Source organism: Epinephelus lanceolatus, chromosome 17, assembly GCF_041903045.1.
Source record: "Epinephelus lanceolatus isolate andai-2023 chromosome 17, ASM4190304v1, whole genome shotgun sequence".
NCBI lineage: Eukaryota > Metazoa > Chordata > Actinopteri > Perciformes > Serranidae > Epinephelus > Epinephelus lanceolatus.
In genome coordinates, this window is record NC_135750.1 from 5795501 (window position 1) to 5821972 (window position 26472).

General features: G+C 42.1%; 1 protein-coding gene across 2 annotated transcripts in view; it reads right to left on the bottom strand.

Annotated features, from left to right (window-relative positions):
* Positions 1-3204, bottom strand: part of LOC117265877 (uncharacterized) — a 10363-nt gene extending 7159 nt beyond the window's left edge. Inside the window, exons 1-4 of one of the 2 annotated variants that reach the window (XM_078160586.1) lie at positions 3055-3204; positions 2858-2937; positions 2559-2673; positions 107-219 (exon numbers count right to left, since the gene is read on the bottom strand). In XM_078160586.1, the coding sequence (XP_078016712.1) occupies positions 107-219; positions 2559-2673; positions 2858-2937; positions 3055-3097 (351 nt within the window). In that variant the 5' untranslated portion in view covers positions 3098-3204. The remainder of the gene's footprint in view (positions 1-106; positions 220-2558; positions 2674-2857; positions 2938-3054) is intronic. The other variant, XM_033640662.2, reaches the window with a different exon arrangement.
* Positions 3205-26472: the final 23268 nt, after the last annotated feature.

Genomic DNA, 26472 nt, shown 5'->3' on the forward strand with positions numbered 1-26472 from the left:
CCACCCACCAAAATACATCACACTGTTTACTAACAGTGTAACGATGTATTGTCAAGCAGAACTATCCATACATTTATTAATATGTAAAAATGTATGCATCACTTACATGGCTGCAGAGCGGTTTGCAGTAGCTGTTGTTAGCAACTCTGACACATATCAATCCTCCATTTTCGGGAACTTTGGCTTCAGGGCATTTCTTTGGCTCAGCATCTTGACAGCCTAAAAATCAGAGATTATTTAATAAATAAAGACGATAAAACATTGAAGCTGTTTCTATTGTCATCTGCAGCCCTTTATTTATCCTTCAGGCTGAAGCTCCACACTGCACTGACTCCCTTGTTAACAGAGTATCTGAGAAGTCCTCATTTAGTTTGATGAAATCTGGAGCTGCCTGCACGAGGAGCTTGATCTTTATTCAGCAAATTTCAGGCTCATGTGAAAAGCCACAGCAATTACTACCTGCAAGAGTCCATCTGCAGACTTTACACCACAACATTTAATCTTAATCAGTGATGAGAGCATCTTCAGCAGATCGCACTCCCTCTATTTGCCAGGCAAAGTTCACTTAATTCAGCGTTGGACTTCGAGTGCCTTGACAAACGTGATAAATATGGTAGACCCTGCCGCTCTGTGAGAGCACCCCCGCTTTCTGAAAATGATCATGTAGTCAGTGCAGTGTACTTCAGTACTTCTAGCTCAAGACGTAATTGTGACTGAGCGGAAAATGGGCCCAACACACCCACTGAAAGTAATACTACAGATCATATGAACCACAAATACAGAGTGAAAAAATAATGATATTATCTGTTATGATCATGAGAAGAATGTCACTTGTACTCTTCACCTTCTAACCTTTCTCTGTAGCATCTCTTCAACCATTTCAACGTCAGCTGAAACTCAATACTGACATTAACATACATATAATCACTAGTCCATACTCATTGAGTGCACAGTTGCCCACGTACAGTTTCACATGGTGTGTGTTTGGGATACAGGTCATAGGAAATTGCAGATTAAATAGTCAACTGAACCCATTAAGAAGATCAATGTATTCAGACAGAGTGTTTGTGAATTTGATAGTATGATTGCTTTATTGAAAGTACAGTAGTGCCATTGCCAATAGTGGGATAGTTAGTGGGCTAAAACTGTACATTAGTAGTTGAGGTAGCACGTTGAAAGGCAGATAGTTAAAGTGTTTAATAAACATTGGTCCACAGGGGGAGCCACAGCGATCGGTCACATTTTAGCCATTTTGAAGCATTTTTCTGTTGTTATAGCGCCACCCAGTTGCCAGTTAGAGTTAAATTTCTCCAGTCACCTTGAGGCGTCCTGTTCTACATATCTACCAAGTTTAGTAAAAATCCATATGGCGGTTAGGCCTAGATAAGAAATGAGCTCTCTAGCGCCCCCATTTTGTTTGATGGGGTCAATAATGGAGGGGTCCCCTCAGATTATGTGTGGTCATATGCCTACAAAGTTGCGTGGTGATGGGTGAAACCCTTGAGATGTTATACACCTTTATGTGATGAGCCACGCCCTCCGCAATATTCATTGCCTTATAGAAGCTCAGTTTTAGTAAGTTTTCCAACTTTTGCCAAGAGGGAACTTTAGATATTGGTCCCTAGATTATGTTCACCCAGTTCCATGCAGATCGCTCAAACTTCCTAGAAAGAGATCCATTTGAAGTGTTTTTCAAAAAATTCAAAATGGCGGAAAATCTATATAAGCGGAAGTTATGGGTTCTTGAGGCAAATGTGTTCCTCATGAGGAGAGGCATCTCTGTGCAAAGTTTCATGTCTCTACGACATACGGGGCATGAGATATGCCCATTCAAAGTTTGACATTTCAGTTGGTTGCTATAGCGCCCCCCTTTGGCCAATTGATGTAATATTGCTTCATTGGCATCCTCCCATGACCCTCTACCACTGTGCCAAATTTCACATGGATTGACCAAGTCAGTGAGGAGAAACACGTGGAACAGACACACAGACACACACAGAGTCGTTATATAGTAAGATTAGGGCTGTCAAAATAACGTGTTCATTTCAATCGATTAATCACAGAAAAAATAATGTATTAAAAAAAATTAACAGTGATTAATCATGCTCCGTGGTGCGCTTTGACCTGGTGCGACATTTAAGGCTACAGAGGCTTTGTCACATGATGGAGGCAGATGAGACTGCGCTGCTCGGCCCCCTGAATGGAGCATTTACATTTCAAAAAACCCAGATGGAGCTGTTGATAGGAGCAACGTTCTCGGCAGTCTCTGTAGTGAGGAATGTTCGTACCATCGGTGTACTGCAAGCGTGAAATATCACCTCAACGCAATGCATTTAGCAGCAAACCCAGAGGTCAGAGCTAGCACAGCCTCGTCAAGCCTCACTCGTCCAGGCGCTCAAACTGACTAACTCGACTTGTGACTGAAAAAAAAAGCAGGTTCAAAAATGGACCAGTGCAGAACTTTCTGAATTTTCCCAGCGTGGGATGAATAAAGTCTCCTCTCCTCTTATCTTCTCCTATCTTAACAAACACAGATGTCTGTCTCACTCCTCTCTTACCTTTCAGCTGGTGTTGGTGCAGAATATCATTCAGACTCCTCAGGGTCAGCAGGATCTGAGCTGTCTCCTGTGCACTCCATTCAGATGTCAGGCTTTCACTATTCTCTACCGCCACCTGTTGGTTCAGATCAGACACGACACATGTTTTTCTCTGTATGACAATGTGGGATGATGATGTGGAAAGCAAACAGCATCTTAAAAATATCACACTGTCTCATTTTCTGTTTGTTTGTGTGAGTACGGACAGCGTGAGCTACATGTGCGTGCATGTTACAGCTTCTCAAACATTGATAGATTACCTTGAGATGCTCGAGGAGCTGACCTGACGAGGTGCAGTTCTGAGGTAAAGATTCATGTTGAGGTGCAGTGGAGGACAAGACTGCAAACACACACACAAACTGCGTATAATATCCAACTTTTTACCTTTGCGTTATTTGTTTTAGCCACACACAGTCACATGACGGTCTCCATTTCAGACATATAAAACTGAGATTACCTGCAAGTGAGCAGAACCAGATAAGTGTTCCCTGTAATGCCATGGCAACTGAATCAGACTTTTTAGGACCCAGCAATGAAGGCAGAAAATTGGGACAGGAGGATTTATTGACTCAGTCTGCGGGAGCAAAGTTTACAGAATTGGCCAATGTTGTTATTTGCAGCCAAGATTGAAGTCTGAAGTGGATTGCCAACATTTCACAATCTTCCATTTCTAACCTATGATGCAATGTGAACTTTGGACCTGCAGAGGTGGATATTATTAAGTTTTGTGTACAACTCTGTTTCATATTTATTTGTGCAGATTTTTTTGCAACTGACACACAAATATTTCCTGATTTCTTCCAATAATACATCATTTGTTCCACTGCATGTCCCCGCTTCGTGCTGATGGGGGAGCTGGTAGTACACACTAACCGAAGTAATAAGCCTTTGTACTGTTCGTCTTCACACAGAATGCCACCACCACTTCTTAGCTGTGAGCGCATTATGAAGTCGGTATGAAATCCACACACACAAATGAACACAAAAGCCCGTCAGACACACTGGGTGACTCAGTGTCAGTCAGTAAGTTGTGGCGCGAAGGATGACCGTGTAAATAATTCACTGTGGATGTTATTCATTATGGATGTCTGACGATCTGGCAGCGGATGAATTATTGAAACTTTCAGGAAGAGTGATTGAGCTCATTAACACAGAGAATTGCCTTTTTATGTTTGATTTGAGGAACAAAGATTAGTCCTCCAAATGGACCTCGAAAGCTGTCATTATCTCGCCAGCGTGTCCTCTCACATGCTTCAATCCTTCGCCTTTTAGTCTGGGTTTCTTCTCATGTGTTCAAAGACAGAACACAAAATCACATTTTTCTTTAATGTGTTCATGTTATGTTACCCACAAATCCATACAGCACAGCACAGCACAGCACAGCACAGCACAGAGAACTCCCCTGCTGATTGGACGATTACATTTAATGAGAAGAAAAACAAACAATAATGAATAAATGAGAGCTTAAATCCATAATGTTCGACGTGTTATTGTGGAAGCCTGCTGTTTATGTTCGTCAGCCTTTGGAAAGCATCTGCTATAGAAGTGTGACACGACCAGGTTATGCATATAATCATTTTGATGCATAAAGTCGCTGTGTAAAAACCTCTGACTTCATATATAAAAGTACAAGACACTCAGATGTGTGAGTGCCTGTAACTAGTGCTTGATAGTGTTACCAGTCACCACATGGTTTTGCCTTCCCGCTGCCATTCCTTCAGTTAGCTCCCTGTGTGATCACTAACTGTATATTTCCATCACTGTGTCAAAAGAAAACGGTTTTACTGATCTTACATGGTGATGGTTAAAGGGCAGATCCACTGATTTCACACATCAAAGTCTGTTTACAGGTCTTGAGGAGTTCTATCGGATATGTAAAATTGTATAAAGCCTTTTGTGGCTCCAGAGCTGTGTGAAGTCCATAAAATGAAAAAAAAATCACTAGTAATGTAATGTAGGAGCCACATGTCAACAAGGAGGAAGAATGTGTTTACACAAGAAAAAAAAAGAAAATTATACACAGTTCTCACTCCCAGGGCGTCAAATACTGCTGCTTTGTCACTACTGATATCAAAGGCACCCTTTAGCATCTTTTTGAGACGCACTGGGCTTTTAGTAGGCTGACCAAACGTCCTCTTTTGCCCGGACATGTCCACTTTTGACGTCCTGTCCGGGGCGTCCGGGGGGTGTTTATAAATTGATGATAATGTCCGGTTTTCCTTGTGTGTGTGTGTGTGTGTGTGTGTGTGTGTGTGTTAGAGTGCGGCATGGGCCACATATTTCTGTCCGAACCCAACAGTCATTCTGTTTTGTTATGTCCGAAACCGAACCGAGCCCGACATTATTTAATGACTAAAGCACTGAGTTTGTGTCACACAGTAGTTACAGGCTATTTAACAGGCCGTGGATGCTCTGCAGAGAGGGAGACCTCCATGTTTGAGACTGGAGCGGGCAGCGGGAGGTCTGACGCTTCCAGTGAGGGGAGAGGGAGAAATATAACAAAAGATAAAACAGGAAAAACCTGTCTCCCTCTTTTATTTTCAGCATTTAACCAACCGGTAGGTATTTAACCGGTAGAAACAAACAGCCAATGTGTGTGTGTGTGTGTGTGTGTGTGTGTGTGTTCTGTTCAGGTGTTGTCACGTAAATAACAGGGCCCAAGCAATAAACAGGACAGACAGTAGGATTTTATTTATTTTTACACTACATTTTCACTGAAAGCTGACCGAATCCGAACCCTATCTATAGGAGCCTATCTGAATTTCTGTCTTTGAGAGATATTATTTTGTAATATAACTGAATATTCTATTCATACATATAAACTTTAAATATATTAAAATGATAAGGCATCTTTGAGTAAACTGCGAGTATCCTTTAAGCAGGCTATTTCGTGGCCGGGCCGAGTGTCCTCTCTTTTTTGAAAATCAAAATATGGTCACCCTACTTTTAGTTACCTCCAGTGAACCTATCTGCTGCAATACTTGACATTTAAAGCAGGACTTATACTTCTGCATCAAATCTACACCATACCTACACTGTAGCCTGACCTGCACCTCCTGAGAGATGTAACTACACGCTAGGCTAATGTATACAATGCAAAATGCCATAGGCTTGTGCTAATAATGTTAGCATGTTATATTTGTGTGGGAAACGTGCTTAGTGTAAGACAGTTGTTTTGTCAGTGAAACCTGTGAGTTTGAATGGAGCCAATTTGTGTACTCGTGTTCGAAACTGTCTCTATTAAGCCATGTTTAATGTGTGTTTAATGTGTGTTTTGAATCAATTAAACTTTACAGCACTTTACAGAAACCCTGCCGCCGGCTAGTGTCCTGTAGATGTAACTGCAGAGTGACACAGACACACCACTGTACAAGTGCTCACAAAAGGCGAAGGCCACATGCGTAGGCTCTGCATAGAGCTGAGTATAAATCCACCTTAAAGCCACTAATGTAGTACAAACATCAACAAAGTCTTGTTTGAGACCAAAAGTCAGTACTGATCTAACAGGACATTACGCATTTGTGTACTGATGTCACTCACATGATGTATTTATATCATGTCAGTTGTGTAACAAAGTTACTTATTGTATCCAAAAGCATGATCTTTTTTCTAAACCTGACTGTGACTGATTCACAACATTAACCACGTGTTAACAATGTGTTTCAGCTTTGTGTCGCATTGTTTTTAACTATCCCTCATGAGTAAAACAGTGCCATAGGAGTGCAATGCTACATTGGAGGCGTTACTCTTTCAGACCGTCTCATAAACTGTTCCGTTTTCCTATGAAAAGTAATGCACCCAAATTTGTACATATCCAATGTAATCATGTAATTTGTGCATAAACCATGTATTCTGGAAAGCTGCGATCACATGACCAGTGTGCTGACCAGGGTAAACAAGTAGGAAGGAAACAAGGTCTTGTAAGGAGGCAGGTCAGAGTAGTGGATTGGTCATAAAACACAGGACTTTCCCCAAGAGATGGGTGTTCAGAACTACATGAAGTTGAGTCATTTTAACGTACGTCCTCACCATGTTTTTTTTTCCCCTACACCTAACCTCCATAACTTTACCTTAATTGTGCAACTTTCCTTTGACATTCGTTGACGTAACGTCATTCGTGGAGGATACGATGAGCTTTAAGGTTTGATTAGGTTCAGGCCCAGACCAATTGCGTTCAAGTTTGGCAAAAAATCATGGTTGGTTAAGTTTCAAGAAACATCAGGGTTTAGGTTAACTACCTCCTTAAAGTCAGGGGACCCTACATGTCATGGATCCCTTAGGAACCACATGGTTAATGTCCAGGAACGGCCATGTTCAAACATTTTGCTGACCCATCTGACCAACCAGATATTCTCCCTCTGCTGATTTAGCAGCTCCATACATGGACGTATTAAGAGAACTGGATACAGTGGTGGAGGTGGGGCCCTGTTCATTGCTATGAGCACTGTTGAAACCTGGGCGTAGAATTAGCCAAATCTTCCACATTGCGAGGTTCATAGTAATTTCCCGCTGGCTGAGCAGCCAACTTAACCAGTTAAGCCAATAATTTAATCATGTGACTCTTCTAGAAATGTTATAAGACCAAATGGATCAAATCCTACTAGTGAAATGAATCCTTTGTCCTTATGTGTCTTTCACAACTTTAACCTATGGGAAAGTCTTTTTGGGCCCATTGCCATCATGTGACGGACCCAGAAGTTGTAAGTCCACAGTTTGGCCACTATGTCAAACTGCCTTGAAAGCCTGGTGCTGTTCCTGGGTTCTTGGCTCGAGAGCAAAGTCACACTACTTCCTCCTTTGCTCCCGACAGACAAGAGGCTTAATTACAACCACCACTAGAGGGCTTTGGCACTTGGCTGTGAACATATGGTGCTTCGGGGCATTTGCTGAAATGACTAATCCTCTCGTTTTTCTTTGGATGGCACATCCAAAGTGTACCCAAACATGTGGCACCTGTGTCACTGTAAGACTGGGATCCCAGTGGTGTCCATATGGGCTCCCCTTGCTCTCAACTGCATGCTAAGAACACACAACAACTTTTGGCCATTGGAATTAAAATTAAATGACATCAAGTGCTTCTCTGTTGGCAGCCACACCATTATTAATCCAGTAACATATGGGTCACATTAAGCCAGCAATATGTTATATACACACACAAGTCCCCATACATAAAAAAGGATGGTACGAGTGTTTGTATGAGCTGGTTCTTCCATCAGTAGGACAAGGTCACACCTGAAGGGCCTTAAATCAACGGAAGTTAACTTTAACTCGTCTAATTACTGAGAAAATGATTAGATTAATTATGACAAACAACATCCACATAACACACTTCCTTGTAGGACAGTTCATATGATAACCATAGGTTTGGGCAATTAAAACAACGTATCCTCATTGAGCGGATCATAGGATATCCTACGAATTAGCACCCCACGAATGACATTACATCCTTAACATAAAGTTATGTAATTAACGTAATGTTACATAGGTTAGGTTTAGGCAATTAAAGCAATATATCCTCATAGAATGATTTGTAGGATATCTTACAAAAATGCAAAAACAACAGTTCGTATGATAGTCTACAAAAAATAGTGCCCCACAAATGACGTTACGTACTCAATGTGAAGTTACCTAATAAACGTAAATCGACAGAGGTTAGGTTTAGTCAATTAAAGCAACGTATTCTCAATAAATGGTTCGTGGGATATCCTATGAATTAGCGCCCCAGGCAGGACGTTGCATCCTTAACGTTATGTAATTAACGTAAAGTTCGAGGTTAGGTTTAGGCTATTAACGCAATGTATCCTCAGAGAACGCTTCGAATTATATCCTACAAAAATGCTGACACAACAGTTCGTAGGTCATTTGACGACGCCCCACGAATGGCGTAACATCCTAAACGTAAAGTTACGTCCGAAACGTAAAGATACAGAGGTTTAGTTTAGGGAATTAAATGGAATTAAAGCAATCCTCATAGAACTGTTCATAGATTATCCTACAAAAATGCAGACACAAGAGTTTGTATGATATCAAATTAGCAACCCACAGTGATGTTACGTACTTAATGTTAAGTTACAGAAATAACGTAAAACTACGGAGGTTAGGTTTAGGCAATTACAGCAAGGTGTCCTCACAGAACGATTTTGTAGGATATCCTACAAAGATGCAGACACAACAGTTTGTATGATATCCTACAAAATAGACCTCCACAAATGACGTCCTTCACGTAAAGGTGTGGGATTAACGTAAAGTTACAGAGGTTAAGTTTAGACAATTAAAGAAACATATCCTTATATAGTGGTTCATAGGGTATCCTACGAAAATGCACACACGCAGCAATATGTATAATGTCCTAGGAATCAGCGTCACATGAATGATGTTACATCCTTAATATAAAGTTGCGTTATTAACGTAAAGTTACAGGGGTAAGATTTAGGCAATTAAAACAATGTGTTCTCATACTGTATAATGGTTTGTAGGATATCCTCTAAAAGTGCAGACACAACAGTTCATATGAAGAGAAGGGTTCATAGGATATCCTATTAATTAGTGCCCCATGAATGACATTTCGTCCTTAACAACAGTTACGTAATTAATGTTCATTTACAGAGGTTAGGTTTAGGCAAGTAGAGTTACTGTCGTCTGGTTTTGGGACAAGAAACATGGTAAGTTTTGTGATGTTTTGTGACTTATCCATAGTCCCAACCTGCCTCCTACAGACCACTTGGGATTGGGAATTTGAATGCATTACTTTTTTTAGGAATACAGTTTGAGAGAACAGCCTGCACACTTCAACCCTGCCGTTCCTGTTCCACATTACAGACTTAAACGAAAGCAGATTTAATACTGTGTTACTTGCTATACAAATAATACATTCACTAAAATACAAAGTATCTCCACACACCTGTCCTCTTTACATTTACATAAAATGTTTTTAAAAAGTCAATTAGATTCCAAAAGTGGCAGCATTAAAATTTTATGCTATGGTTCTCTGGAGAGGCACACACTCACAAGTCACACACAAACACATTCATGGGGCCAATCTACCGGCACCACACACATCAATACGGCGCCAGACACACACCCACTGAAGCCCTTTGTGACTGTGTGGCATAAAAATGATGATGAATGGTGTGTATGATAGCAACAAGCTCTCCTCTCTGTCTAACCTTTCTCAAATACTCGTGACATTCTCCCCATGGTGCTCCTTGTCTACCTCCCTCAGAGGCATTGTGCTGAATTAGCCAGCCGTGGAAAACTGCTACTCTGTTGTGAAATGATTCACATGGATGAGCCTCAGAAAGCCGAGCAGTCTGAGCTAATTGGTATTCAGGAAGACGTCGCGCTACCTGTTTCAAAGACTTCTCCTGTTTGGGAGGATCACTACGCCTCAAGGGAAAGTTTGAACGCAATCGCAGCTGATGAATAGCTAATAACGTCTATTAGTTCATTTTAATTACCCCTTTGCTTTTATCACGAGGCTGATTTATTTTCTTAACGCACAGAAGCCGCGGCGGTTGCAGATCCTTTTAAAGGTGCAGCACCCGGGCCTGTAGGAGATTTTGTAAGATTAATGTGCAAATGCCTTCGGAAGCAAGGGTTTAACACAGATATTCAGCTCTGAGCTTGTAAAGATACAACCAAACTGATCTTGTCAGTTTAAAAAGGCTTTTCTGTCTAAACAAAAATCAAAGTGAAGGGAAGGAAGAGACGAGCAGGGAACAGGGCAGTTAAAAGTGGGCTTGATAACTCCAGCTGTGTCATATCAGACATTTGAAGCGCAGCAGGAGGCCCCCAAAAAGAGGCTTTCTTCTCCCTGTCTCAACTAACCTCGAACACTAATTAACACGCCATTATAGTGACAGAAATGTCTGCTGGTGGGATGAGAAGATGCTATGAAAAGTGTGACTGACAGCTCCACTCATCAGTCAATCGCCCACACTCTTTTTTTGTCTCTATTGTTTAGTGAACACAAATTAGCCGAATGTCACAGAGGCCCCTTACTGTACAGGCAAAGTGCAGCAGGAAAGAACATGCTGAATGAAAGACCATCCTCAATGATGCGACGCGTTCACACTGTCACTTAGTCATCCGATGTGCCAGTCAGTCAGATTAACATGCAGATTGCTCAACACCTACAGGAACGAAGAGAACATCCTCGTACCGAAGCAACAGCCCCAGAACACACACCAGATGGAGGAAACTATTAATTTATCAAATATTTATAAGATGCAAATGTGAATAAAAAAATGATGATGCTGTCCCTGAACACCTGTTTCCCTGCCGGCTTACCAAGCTCTTGTTTACCACCTGTCCTCTTACACACTTCCTGCCTTCCCGAACACCAGCAGTCCTGTGCGTTTACCTCGTGTCCTACCGCCTTTACAGCTCGTTGGCTAGCTTTCTCACATGCTACATACTTCTTTTCCATGAAACATGCCTGTTTACTCTTTACCTCCCTGCACCTCACTTTTGTCTCTTTTCTCACCTCCTGTTTCCTTACCTAGCTCCCACCACTATCAAAGGTTACCACCTAATTGGCTGTTAGTATGCTAATGACTACCTGTGCATGTACATGTTGACAGATTGTGTGTCTATTCGACTGTCAACAAATCTGTTTGTCAGGATGAGGAGCTGCTCACCTGGGGCTTCATTTATAACCGTCGTGTACAACCAAAACAGGGCCTGATTGAGCTGCACGCCACTTCCCACGCAAAAGATGTGAAACAAACTTGCACCTGTATGGAAACTCTAGCTCTTTCTACACAGAGATTGTGTTATAGTGCTGCTACTAAGTCCCTTCTTTATGCCTCCTTTGCATTGGCCCCATGGCATTTGCCCACATGGGTGGGTTTAACCCAAGTGTGCCCCAGAGAAGATTCCCATTTCAGACCCCTACGTACTTTGTACTCAGGTAGCCCGGACGTGACCCATGTGGGATCCACTTAGGCAAACCCACCCATGTGGGCAATTGGTATGGGGCCAATATGGAACCCCATAGGGCCCATTTTTCAGCCCATTTTCTTCCCACATGGGCTCCACACACAAATGTTGGCTGGGGCATTGTGCCTTATAAACAGTAATGATGGCAAAACATGGCAACATCAATCATTTACCGTCCCTGTTATGTAGGAGCCAAATTCTGCACTTCTGTACTGCAGAACTGTGGAATAAAAACACTTTGTTTTTTCTTTTCAGCATCAGAGTCCTGTGAGGGTTTCTTCCTACTCAAGTGAATGTACATGAGTTAAGTTAGGGCGGGTTGTGAGCTTCAACTCCCCATACTGTTAAATGGTGGTTTGCCCTCTGCTCAGAGTGTCAGGAGCTCTCATCGTTTCATAAGTTGCGGCATTCACAGCGTCTGTTCTTCTTTTTTGAGTCAGTTGTATACTTGTACTGACTACTTTTTAAATCTCCCACAATCACATGCATAACACGTCGTCAAAACATCACACCCGTGTTGCCCATGGTCCCGTCCTGCTGGTTGTCCTGTTTACACAGACAGTAGCCCCTTTTACACTGCCAGATTTTTGGCGAATGTTGGGCTGTTTTGCAGGCAAGCTGCGAGCATTTAGACACATGATCCGTGGCGTAGGGTAGTCATATTGGCGGAACCTTTTTGGTTTAAAAAAGAACAAGGCACCCTTCCGCTATGGGAGGGGCTGCTGATGACTTGTGGGAGGAGCTGTTGATGACGCTGCATGTGCGAACCACTGGCGGTGGATAAACAGGAAACAGCTGATAGCAGGAATGAGCGAGCAGCTAGTAGCAAGAGGGAAACACAAACCTGACAGACACTGTAAAGATGAGCAACTGGGGAGACAAGGAATTACGCGCCCTCCTTGTCCTCGCAAACGAAGAGGCCATTAACTGTCAGATGACGGGGACGGTGAAGAACGGGCCGACTTATGAGAGAATCACCAAAGGACTGACCAGCTGCAACTTCTGTTTATGTCACACGCTGAGCTACACGTTTTGTTACTTGCTCACGCCCCCCATTGCCCCGAAAAAGGCGCATTCTGTATAAACAAAAGTAGGTAGGCAGCATTTTGCTGCACTCCCCGATTTTGTTTTTATACTGCCAATGCTGAACGAAGACTGAACGATTGGGCTTTCCTGCAAATTTGCACAATTCCTGTGTAAAAAGAGCTACTGTTTCAGCACTGTTTCTATCTACCGTGGTGGCTTGAAGGCGACACCACCCTGTCCCCCATTCTGTGATTATACCGTACATACAGCACGGCGAGATGGCATAATGGCATGATATCCCTGCCTTGAACAGGCAGTGTAAAAGACCCATGTAAGAGAAAATTTTGGGGGCAGAAGTAAATTGGCAATACAGATGGTGAGGTGGTCAAAAGTGAATGTGCGGGGAATCATTATTCGCTTATTTTATGCTTCTGACACACTAACTTCACTCCATATCATGTTGCTTATAAACCCACTTAACATTTAATTCATTTACACAGTGTCCCAATGTTTTCGTAATCGAGGTTTTGCTCGTGAGAGTGAGCCATAACTATTTCATTATCACCCTTAATTCAATCTAAGTCAGCTCAAATTTTACATCAAATTCCGCTCAATGTTTCATCAGTGCTGTTTCAACCCAACCCATGGAGCGCTGAGGAGAGGGCCAGACTGCATGATATTGACACTCATGGTCAGCTATTTCTTGTCCATACAACTCACTATTGACATTGATATTTTAATGTTAATCACAATTTTCCCAAGTTTCATTCTCATTTTATTATTTTAAGAATCACAACAGCAAATTCATTTGACCCGATAACTCTAGATGTCCTACTGCTGCACTTGGAGAATTCATCAAGATGGCTTAATTGTATTAAATGTGTAGATAATGTTGGAATAACTCATTGAAAAACGTCGGCAATAAACACTTGATTTTGCAGAAGGATAATGAGCGCTCAATCTGATTCATGCAAGGTAAAACACATAACACACGCTTAAGCATCTATACATGGTCCTTGTTCAGCTTCCCGGCTGTTGACGACTTGAAACAGGAGCTCATACAACATGAAATAAAGCTTGGTGTATCATCCAGAATGGATCTGTGTTGTGGGGCTACGCTCTGTAGCTTCATGACAGAGGGGCACACAAAGAGCAAGAGTTCATTGTTCATGTGTTTAAAGGTTCAGAATGGCTGCCAGAAGCTGACAGGAGGCCAAAAACCTGCTGCCAGTTTCTTTTTATTTTTTCTCTTCCTTTCTTTTAAAGAACAAAAAAGCAGCATGAAAGCTTTTTAAATGGTGCGAGGAGGCTTTGTTAGCGATCGATAGAGTGTTTGCTAAAGAGAACTTTTGCTTTAATGACTTGTTTGTTTTGAAGGGAAGAATCAACATCAGAATGTTCTTTACTAATAACTGTGCATGGTGGTGCTTTTCTTGGTTGGATACACAGGATAACGTGCAGAGATTAAGAACCTGTGATGCAGTGATCACCTTCATACATTGTTTCTCACTCACTGCATAGCTACTCAGACTATATAACAATTTAAAGCCAAATCAAAAATATTCATGTTTCATAAAAAGCCTCAGTTCCTTTTTAAACTGGCCGGCAAAGAGGACGTCTGGGTTTACAGCTCCTGAGGAAAACATGTTTTCTTCTGCGTCTTGTGGTCTGGATTTCTCATGACTTCTTACAGAAGCTGATGACAAATGCAGACTGGCCAAGCTGTCTCCTGCTGGGATGTTTGGCATCGCCTGCTGGAGTCTTTCCAACGTGGTCTGTAGGAACTCAACTGGATGTTTGTCTTCCACATCGAGCGACAGGAAAAATGACAATGTCAGGTGCTGCCAAACAGATAGAACGTGAGCCACATGACCTCCTCTGGAGACCTGGAAAGGGGACAGGCGACGGTCTTAAGAGGCAGAGCTGAAGCACACATTGACACAGTCAGGAGACAGGAAACACAAAGGGAGAGAGACAGACAAGGACAGCATCCACACATAGGGGAGGGAGAGACAAGAGGAGAGGCTGAATCTCCTGGAGGACAAAGATCCAGATCCAGACATCTGGAATGGGGCACCGCCAGCCAGGGGAGAGAGACAAAGATCCCAGGATGGCTGATGGTCCAGCACAGACACGCCTCAGTGAAAAGAGAGGACGAGGAGGAGAAAATAGAGAGACGCACAGCCTGCACACTCATGTGCTTGTGGGACACAAACAAACAGAGGGTTGGAGAGATGCAGTGGTTTTACAAAGTTTACAGTATTCTCGTCCAGTAATAGGCTTAATAGACTCGTTGGGACTGAGACTTCTTGAGACCTGCAGCCTGCTGATGTCATTTTAGCTCTGCGGACAGACATGAGCTCTGTATTCTGAGAGACAAGAGTCCTGATTGGAATGTAAGGTTTAGGGAGATCAAGCAGATATGAGGACTCGGGCCCATTTACAATATATTTAAGTCATTAGAAGCACCTTGAAGTGTGATCTCACAGGAAGCTGATGAAAGGAAGGTAAAACTGCTGTAATGTGCTCAAATCTTCTGGTTTCATTTAAGATTCTAGCTGCAGCGTTCTGAACCATTTAATATGTTAGTAAAACAAAAATAAATGTGTGTAATGAGTTTTCTACACCACAAAAAATGTGTTTTTACCACCCAGCCAAGTTTGAATGATTAAAAAAAAGCCATGTGTATAAAATCGGGTTCAAGAATCGTGAAAAATGAGCAGTATTCTCTGCTGTGGCATGTTGTGGGTGTGTCTGTGACAGGAGCCAAAAAATGAGCCGCCATACAGCTATTGTCTCTTGTTAGCAGCTAACCTAATAGCATTAACATACACAATCCTGAAGCTGAAGAACGAGCCAACGCGCAAGGGCAGACTCTCGTTAACTGTTGTCCTAGTATCACAAAAACATACCAGTCTCTGGAGGCGAGGAACAAACCACTGCACAGCGACAAACTCTCATTAGCAGCTATCCAAGTACCACAGTAACATACATGACCCATACATGAAGAACAAGCCACCGTGCAGTGACAGACTCTCATTAGCAGCTATCCAAGTACCACAGTAACATACATGACCCCATACATGAAGAACAAGCCACCATGCAGTGACAGACTCTCATTAGCAGCTATCCAAGTAGCACAGTAACATACACGACCATGGGTCCAAAAAATGAGCCACTTAACAGCTAAAGCCTCTTGTTAGCAACAAACCTAGTAGCACAGTACCATCCATGACCCCAGAGACAAAGACTGAGACACTATGCAGTTACAGACTCTTGTTAGCGGCAAACCTAACAGCACAGTAACATACACAACCAGAGAGCTGAAGAACGAGCCACAGCACACAACAACAGTAACATACACAACCTCAGAGCCAGAGATCAAGCCACCATGCAGTGACAGACTCTGGTTAGCAGCTAACCTAGTAGCACAGAAACATACACGACCCTGGAGGTGAAGTACAAGCCATTGCACAGCGATACTCTTGTTAGCAGCTAACCCAGTAGGACACACAGTTGGTTACACAGCACACACCCAAAGAACAAGAGAGCAGCTGCACGGCGACAGCCTCTCATTTAGCAGCTAACAATAGCTAACGTTAGCACAAAGCACACATCCACACCAGTGAGCGGTAAATGCCACCAGACCAGGTAGCAGATTCAGGCTGTAAGACTGCAGATAAGTTAGTGACAGCAATGTTTTTTAATGTATTTATGAGACTGAAAGAGATCAGAGAGCTTGTGGAACGTAGCAAACTCACTGGGAGTCGTGTGAAATGACTGATGTTATGCACTCTAACGTTAGCAGTAATGTAGTATTACAAAGCGGGTGATGGGTTATGATAAGGATGGCTCCAGGGCATCATTAAGCCACCATTTTAGGTCAACCCCAAAAAAAATTGGACATAGAAATGATGTTAGCAACGTTTTAATTCAGTGCCAAACCGTTGTAAGTCTTGTCAACTGTTTGAGACCATAAACCAACAAAACTGGCTGGTTTTAGCAACTCATTGCTGTGTTTCCAGCAGCTTTTTAGTCACTTAAAGTAGGTGTTTTTTAGTGACCCTTTGCTGCGTTTAATTCTGGGATAGTGCCTGTAAAAACAGGATAAGTTAAGCCACAACATCTTATCTGAACCATAACTGAAATGTTTTTGTATCTTAGCATAACCACACATTAACCACAGTGTTGTTGATGCTACATTATAATGTAACATATCAGTGGTTTGCAGACATGTGCAATGCCTGGGTTCGAGAAACTATACAGTAGTCGAGAGTTGCTGTCACTTGATCGGAACAGTGTGGAGCGCGGCCAGCATGACAGTGTTATCCTAATTTTGGAGCAGGAAATTACGTGAAATCACGTTTTTCACAGCAGGGAATAATCATCTCCTTTGCAGGCACTCACAGCTGAGTATCATCAGCGTAGCAGTGTAAATTAATTCTATTATAGCGTATAATTTGGCCAAGAGGTGAAGTATAAATAGTGAAGAGTAGAGAGCCAAGAAAAGGTCCCTGAGGTTCTCAATAATTCACATCCGAAATGTTTGATGTAGCATCATTATTGGAAACACACTGTGTTCTTTCAGATAAGTAAGACTTTAACCACCTGAGAGCCGGAGATGCCAAATTATATACAGTGCCACCAAACATCTGTGGATGTGTAAAAACATTTTAAAGAGAGGAAGGAAAAAAAAGCAGCTGGCAACCTTTTGCTTCAGCTGTGTTTTTTTCGCTCTCTCACTCAGTCATTTGCTGTTTCTCAGAGACACTGATGCTGCTAATGGGCCCTGGGACGATAAAAGGCTTTTCAGATTAGTGCTCCAAAAGCAGCTTTAGGATTCTTCCCGGTCCCAGCTGTGGGACCCTCCCTTGTTGGGGAGTTTGGCTCTGTGAAACATTTGGTTATTCCAGGAAGAGAAGTTTTATGAAGACAACTTTTGAAGGTTGAATTGTGACGTTATGTTTGGCATGTGATGTGTGTGCTCACAGAGAAAGAGTGTGGTTAATGTGTTGTGTGCGTTTATGTGTGTTGATTTCCATATGAGACAGTGTGCATGTCTGTCTCCGTGTGAGTTATCGCTTTAATTTCCCCCCTTTATGTGACTGTAAATGAACGCTATTTGAATCAAACGAACTGAGGCTCATAAAAGTGCCCGTGTTGAGATAGTGGATCTAGTTAAGTTCCTTCTCACATTCAAAATGGAACGAGCTGATGGGCAGCAAAAGAGACAGGAGCTGAAAGGAAAACTCTCTGTGATATCTTAAAAATCTGATCCAGACTGTTGATTACAATCTTCCCCAGGGCTTCTTTTTGTGACATCACACTTAATACTGACCCGCAAGATCAGAAAGAGGAGCACTATATAAAGTCAAAGCATAATGTGGGTGGAGGCGCAGTCAAACAGACTCATCCACATTTCCACTGCAGCCAGCCCTGCAGCAAATATATTCCTATTACTCATTTAATTTCTTTTTCAGACTATTGTGGAGAGAAAAAGATATAAAAAGGCATTCATTCCAAAATGATATATCCATTCTAATATATCAATTTTGGAGAGACTTCACTGCCTGACATTCACAAGCCAATTTTCCTCAAACACAGGTGATTATAAAACAGAAACTGAACCAATTTGTGAGGAAATTCTTAAAACGACTGAACAGTACGTCCTCTGAGTACTTATCATTAATGCATTAAGCACTAATTTATTCATAAAGCCTCATTTTGGATTGTAAATGTTCTAATTTTCATGAGGACAACAAGCAAAAAAAAGGTTTACTGCATGTTTAAGCTGCACATATAAACCTGCATTGTGTTGCTGGAGAAAATGAGTCCATCAGATATGACTGCAGTCTGCAGGGATCAGCAACATGCATGCCCCGGAACAATTATAGCATTTTAATTGCATGAGAGAAAATATAATAAGGTCACAAGACTTCCCATAGAAAAACGAGGACACCAGTGTTTACATCGAGATCAGCGTTAACATTAAATTTGCATGTTTTAGCAACATGAATAAATAATGTGCTCGTGTTTGTTGTGCACTAGACCGATATGATTCCACATTGTTTATCGACCACTCCTTAAAACATCATACTCGTATCATGATGAAGATGTGAACTAGTTTTCAAAATGCTGTAGTGTAAAACGGCCGTCAGTGTCTGATTCTGATGCACATGACACTTTAGCGCCTGTAAATGCATGATAATATCAGCACATCATTGGTGTCGGAGGATATCGGCTTTAAAATGAACTTCAGAATCAACATGCTTTTTCATATTTTGCACAGTGAATGAATATCACATACACAGAAAGCTTTGTGTTTCATGTCTCCATCTGCTGGTGGGCCGTCATGATAAGAGTGTGCATATATAATATGATGTGAAAGGAAAATTTCAGTTTATTTCAACTTGTCTCCTATCGTCCTAAATTTGTTTCAAGTGACTAGTGACATAAAAATAATAGTTAGCATGTTAGCTGTTAGCCTAGTCCAGTTCTGCCTTCCAGCTGTTGCTACTTGTTCTCGTGAGATTTCAGGCACGGTATGAGATCGCTGCTTGTTCTTGCGATATTTCGGAAAGCAGAGCTAAATGGTAAACAAACATGGCAGCACACCGGTAAGGTAAGACAACACGTTTACATGTCGTTTTCTATATGTTCTCTGACATTTATCCTAACGATATGAGGCGGTCTTTGTGGAGAAAAAGCTTGTTTAGTGGACTAACTTTGCACTTGAAGGTTGCCCGTTCACTTACGTTTTAACAGGTCTGACGCTACTATGCGCCCCGGCTGTATCTAGGCTAACGGCTAACATGCTAACTATTATTTTTATGTCACTAGTCACTTGAAACAAATTTAGGACGATAGGAGGCAGGTTGAAATAAACCGAAATTTCCCTTTAATTCCACTACAGAAGAGACTTGCCATAAAGTTCGAGAATGTCCGAGCAGGTGTGGTGGATGGGTCAAGCAAACATAGAACATTCACCTAGGAGACCTTAGTTTGTGTCCCTTGTGAAATGTTGGGATTCTTTTAAACACGTTACGTATTTAACGTTTCCTGACTTACTCATTATGTTATGTACAGTAAGTTAAGTTACGTACCAAACAAACGTACTTTTACCCAAACCATGATCTTTTTTTGAAACCTAACCAAGTCGTTTAGTTGCCTAGTGCCAGGATCACACTACACGATATCAGCCCGATTATAGCCTGATGCAGTGTCGACTTGGATCGTGAATTATAATGGATTGTTGTACGCAATAATCCAGTGTAGTGATAATCGAGTAGTGTCTCATAGTAGACAACAACCGACGCTGCGTCTGAGACTCCTCATGGCAAGTCTAGCATGTTTGATTTTCTTTTTGTTGTTCACAACTTCTCCCGTCACAGCTGTCACTTTGACCAATAGGAACACAGAGCGATCTGCTGCCGTGAAAACTGTATGACGACAGCAGCCAAGCCTTTTAGATATTTCCTGAAGGGATGTTACCACACAGAGTAAAAAGGAAACCGCAGAGGCACTTTATCAACCTGCTGAGTACTGTCATTAGCATCAAGCTAGCAAACAATGTTCTTTCTTCATAATGGAGGATATATAGGAATAAAATTTGCAAGTGTGGCGGGGCTTTTACTCACCACAACTGCAGAGGCTACCAGCTTCATTTGAAACAGACTACATTAGAAACAGGCCTTTATTTATTCGTGATTCCTTCTGTATTTTTCTAATTTTATTTTCAATCCGCTCCCGTTTGCCCTGTTAAGTTCATCGCATTGCCCCGACATTTCAAACTCAACACTTCCTGTTTCTGTTTAAAATTAAAAGCCCCTTATAACTTCGTTTGAGAGAATCCCTTCATTTTCTAAAAAGGCTTTTATTGTGAAACATTTGCAGGAACTTCCTACTTTATTACAACAACATTTCGGCTGGCACATGTACAGACACAGTGACTGACATAGTAGTAATACTGATAAAAATAGGACTAGAATAACCCGATGATATCACGCAGGTCATGAAAGACAACCAGGGATGATTGATGTGGATCAGCGTGTAGTCTGTTATCTCTGTCAGCCAAGTCACAGTACAATTTTATGACTCCTCAGTTGCCTAATCTGACATTGCGACATTAGGAGTAGAGCGTGTTGAGTTTTACACTATAGCCCTGACCAATCAATGTAAGATTTCTTGTGATTCTGACATTTTATAAATGGTCATTTCAACATGCGATTGAAAAAATGATTAGTTCACAGACGGATCTTTTTGCTTTTCCCCCCTCTGTCATTTCATGAAGTGTTTCTCAGGTCATCTGCTATTTTTACCTTCCTGCCCTCTAACTTTCCTCCACCACAGCGGACCGCAGCAGCATTAGCATATGAGTCAGAGCACCAGAGGGCGACACATACTCCGACGTTTAGTCTCCATGCTAAATGTGCAGAGCAGAGCAAGACGGCTGACTTACATGTCAGGTGTTATTTGCCTCAAAACCTGCTCTGTGTGAGTGTGCGGGTGGGTATGTGGGTGTTGGGTGAAGTCTGTCTGTGTGTGTGTGTGTGTGTGTGTGTGTGTGTGTGTGTGTGTGTGTGTTTGTTTAACACCACAGGACCTAAGCAGATGCTTCACTAAACACATCAGAGAGAGGTGCTCCTTCCTTCATTATTTATAAATGTCACAGTTGTCATTGTTTTTCTCCAAACTCAACCCTGTCCACTGCAAATGCCACAGTCTCGGCCCAGTGTCTGTTTTCTGTTACTCCTTTTATTGTTTTTGATTCCAACACACAAATCAATACTTTAGAAAAAAATCTGACAGGCAAAGTAAAAAGGAGCCAGCGTCCCTGAGCAGCAACTGTGGAGGTGCCTCTAGCTGTAAAACTCAAGCCCTAATTTCTCCTCTAAGCTGACAGAAAACTGTGAATGAACTGAGCAGATCGCAGCTGTTTAACCATGTGAATGTGATGTGTGGTGTTGCTACAACAAGCATTCGTCCTCACTTAACCTCCTCCGTGTAACAAAAAGGTAACAGTAAATAATAAATAATAATAATAATAAATAAACCAGAACCAATAAAAAATAAATTTCCATCTTCTGAAAGCTGTACATAAATTTGTCTACAGCATCAACTACATTTTTTGGGGGGCAGACAGTAGTAGCTGTTTGTGTTTGGTTTCCACACACGAGTCTCCTGCCAGTCACCAGAGCATGTGTGAGCTTCATGCAGCGACCTGTTTGTGTACAAAGGGCATGTTGCATTATAACCAGCGCAGGGTGAACGTGAGAAACGAGCAAATCAGCAGCGTGTGAGCTCAAGCGCAGATGATTGCACCACCTGAAGCTTTTTGACTAATTTATTAAATGTTTGTCTACAAGCAACAGCAGCTGGTTTCAAGTTCAAGGTGCACACAGCCTCATCCCGTCATGGAAATATGTGACCTTCACTCTGGTTAGAAACTCACTGTTTTAAAAAAGCCAACAAGCTCAGTTTATTGCAGGGATCATTGATTACATTTGTCCAAGGGCCAGACTTTCTCTACGGAGGTACTGTGAGGGCCGGACTTTCACATGACAATAAATAAATAAATGAAAATACAGACAAAAACACAGGCCTAATTAGTCGGCGTGGGGAATGTGAGTGTGAATGGTTGTCTGTCTCTATGGCCCCTTTTACACTGCCAGATTTTCAGCGAATGTTGGGCTGTTCTGCCGGCAAGCTGCGAGCGTTTAGACACACAGAGGCGAAATGGCGAGTTGATCCAAGGTGCCCAATTTTCCACCTGGTAGGGTAGACATATTGGTGGAACCCTTTTAGATTAAACAGACCGAGGCGGGCTTCAGCAACGGGAGGGGCTGTTGATGACTTGTGGGAGGAGCTATTGATGACGCTGCACGTGCGAGCCACTGGCGGTGGATAAACAGGAAACAGCTGATAGCAGGAATTAGCGAGCAGCTAGTAGCAAGAGGGAAACACAAACCTGACAGACACTGTAAAGATGAGCAACTGGGGAGACAAGGAATTGCGCGCCTACCTTGTCCTCGCAAATGAAGAGGCCATTAACCATCAGATGACGGGGACGGTGAAGAACGGGCCGACTTATGAGAGAATCGCTGAAGGACTGACCAGCCAAATCCCTACCCTGAGAGAGCCGCGGACCCGGCCTTTCGCCCAATGTCAGCTGGGATAGGCAGGGATAGCAGTCAAGGAAAATGAATGAATGGATGAATAAAACTTTATTTATATAACACCTTTCATACAATAAATGCAGCACAAAGTGCTTTACAATAAGGGCATCAAGTGCTTCACATGAAAATAGACATCATGACAGACTAATAACAGACTTAAAATCATTAAAAAAATCGTAAAATGAAGTAAAACACCAAAAGTTTAAAATCATGACAACATAAAATTACAGAATTGTAAAACTATAAATCATAAAATCAAGTACGATACATTTTAAAAGAGTTGCAGTAGCGTGAAGTGTAAAAAGGAAGAGTTTCAGACCTGTATCAGGAACATCAGAGCTAGTTAAAGGCTCAAGTGTACAGATATGCATTTAGCTTTTTTTAAATAATATTTAGCGAGCTAGCATCCCTGATATTTATACAGTACAGGCCAAAAGTTTGGACACACCTTCTCATTCAATGCGTTTTCTTTATTTTCATGACTATTTACATTGTAGATTCTCACTGAAGGCATCAAAACTATGAATGAACACATGTGGAGTTATGTACTTAACAAAAAAAGGTGAAATAACTGAAAACATGTTTTATATCCTAGTTTCTTCAAAATAGCCACCCTTTGCTCTGATTACTGCTTTGCACACTCTTGGCATTCTCTCCATGAGCTTCAAGAGGTAGTCACCTGAAATGGTTTCCACTTCACAGGTGTGCCTTATCAGGGTTAATTAGTGGAATTTCTTGCTTTATCAATGGGGTTGGGACCATCAGTTGTGTTGTGCAGAAGTCAGGTTAATACACAGCCGACAGCCCTATTGGACAACTGTTAAAATTCATATTATGGCAAGAACCAATCAGCTAACTAAAGAAAAACGAGTGGCCATCATTACTTTAAGAAATGAAGGTCAGTCAGTCCGGAAAATTGCAAAAACTTTAAATGTGTCCCCAAGTGGAGTCGCAAAAACCATCAAGCGCTACAACGAAACTGGCACACATGAGGACCGACCCAGGAAAGGAAGACCAAGAGTCACCTCTGCTTCTGAGGATAAGTTCATCCGAGTCACCAGCCTCAGAAATCGCAAGTTAACAGCAGCTCAGATCAGAGACCAGATGAATGCCACACACAGAGTTCTAGCAGCAGACCCATCTCTAGAACAACTGTTAAGAGGAGACTGCGCCATTCAGGCCTTCATGGTCAAATAGCTGCTAGGAAACCACTGCTAAGGAGAGGCAACAAGCAGAAGAGTTTTGTTTGGGCCAAGAAACACAAGGAATGGACATTAGACCAGTGGAAATCTGTGCTTTGGTCTGATGAGTCCAAATTTGAGATCTTTGGTTCCAACCGCCGTGTCTTTGTGAGACGCAGAAAAGGTGAACGGATGGATTCCACATGCCTGGTTCCCACTGTGAAGCATGGAGGAGGAGGTGTGATGGTGTGAGGGTGTTTTGCTGGTGACACTGTTGGGGATTTATTCAAAATTGAAGGCACACTGAACCAGCATGGCTACCACAGCATCCTGCAGCGACATGCCATCCCATCCGGTTTGCGTTTAGTTGGACGATCATTTATTTTACAACAGGACAATGACCCCAAACACACCTCCAGGCTGTGTAAGGGCTATTTGACCAAGAAGGAGAGTGATGGAGTGCTGCGGCAGATGACCTGGCCTCCACAGTCACCGGACCTGAACCCAATCCAGATGGTTTGGGGTGAGCTGGACCGCAGAGTGAAGGCAAAGGGGCCAACAAGTGCTAAACACCTCTGGGAACTCCTTCAAGACTGTTGGAAAACCATTTCAGGTGACTACCTCTTGAAGCTCATGGAGAGAATGCCAAGAGTGTGCAAAGCAGTAATCAGAGCAAAGGGTGGCTATTTTGAAGAAACTAGAATATAAAACATGTTTTCAGTTATTTCACCTTTTTTTGTTAAGTACATAACTCCACATGTGTTCATTCATAGTTTTGATGCCTTCAGTGAGAATCTACAATGTAAATAGTCATGAAAATAAAGAAAACGCATTGAATGAGAAGGTGTGTCCAAACTTTTGGCCTGTACTGTAGGTAGAGTGTTCCGCAGCTTTAGGGTGTCGCTGACAAAGGCTGCATCCCTGATCTTCTTCCGGCTGCTGTTGGGAACCTTCAATGAACAAGCAGCAGATGATCGCAGTGTTCTTGGAGGCAAATAGTTATTAACAAGGGAGTTAGTGATGTAACTCGGTCCGAACCCACTTTGTATACAAGGAGGAGAAGCTTAAAATCAATTCTAAATGTAACAGGAAGTCAGTGCAGAGCAGCTCAGACGGGCCTGACATGCTCTCTCTTGGTTCTGGTTCGTAGCCGAGCTGCAAAGTTTTGAATGAGCTGAAGTCTTTTGGTGGTGTTTTTCGGGAAGCCGGTAAAAAGTGCACTGTAGTAGTTGGGTCGGCTTGAAATAAAGGCCTACCATGTACTATGGAGCTGCCACAAATGATGCACCGCCCTCTAAACGTTTAGGCCAGTAAAATATTGTCAAATATCTCAACAACTACTGGATAGATTTTTGGTACATTTGTCAATCCTAATGACTTCAATGACCCTCTGACTTTTTATCTAGCACCACCAGACGGTTGACATGTTTGCTGTCAGACTGATACGACTTGACAGCCGCTTGACTGACTGCCATGATATTTTGTACGCACATTCATTCCCCACCAGATGAATTATTATGTCTCTCTTTTTGTTAACAAGCTCCAATTGAGTCCATGACAAAACCACAGTGACTGCAGAGTAGGTCGGGATGGTTTATTTTTTGGTGTAATTGGGAGAAAATCTTGCTGATTCTTACGGACATTTTAGCGTCCATGTGACAGTTTCAATAAATCATTCAGATTGTTGCACATTATGTTTTCTCTATCAGACTACGAGTGTCGAGAAGAGACGGACTTCAGAGACAAACTGGAAAGGGATCGGGAAAAACAGAAGTTTCTGGGACAGCTTTAGGATTAGTTTTACAGTTTCACTGCTTTATTGGACTTTATGGAGAAACGGTGAGATGAGCATGAGAGGCCTGATGACATGAAACATAAATCACGAGCTGGTGTCAGAGTCATTTACCACTTTATGGCAGTAGATGCTTCTTAGGCTGGTATGCCATGTGAGACAGTTTTATTACCTCATGGGACACGTCTGTGACGGAGTCTGCATTTATTTAGCATGAAACTAAATGTTGAGAATTATTTTGAATTATTATTTTTCCTCTTCAGACTGAAGTGCTGAGATGGGAGCAGTTTGGATTCAATTGAAAGGAAGCTAAATGTGTTTGAGGTGTTTTGATTTTAGATTTAGTCCAAAAACTGACAAACTGTAAATGTCAATGACTCATTACGTAAACTGAACATGACGGACTTGAGAAAGGTCCTTATTGGACCTCAGGCAGAACATGGTTACAAATATGGCTCCTTAAGAAGCTGTTTGCATTTATTTCAATGTCAAGATCGACATTTTGGAAGAGGAGTAATGAGTGTGCAGCTTTCCATCCTCTGCAAGACAGCAGCTCAGTAGAAGCTCGTAATGATAGCTTGACAGAAATGATGGCTCTTTTCAAATTGGTCACAATTAAGAGTGAACTGTCACCAGTTTTAAGGTTACTGCAGTTAAATGATGCAGAAAGTTGTGATGGGTGCTGGTAAATAGCCGCCTCCTTATTTTTTAAGGTGTGTTTCACTTCAGAGCTGCTTGTTTAATGCATCATTTAGTTTGGC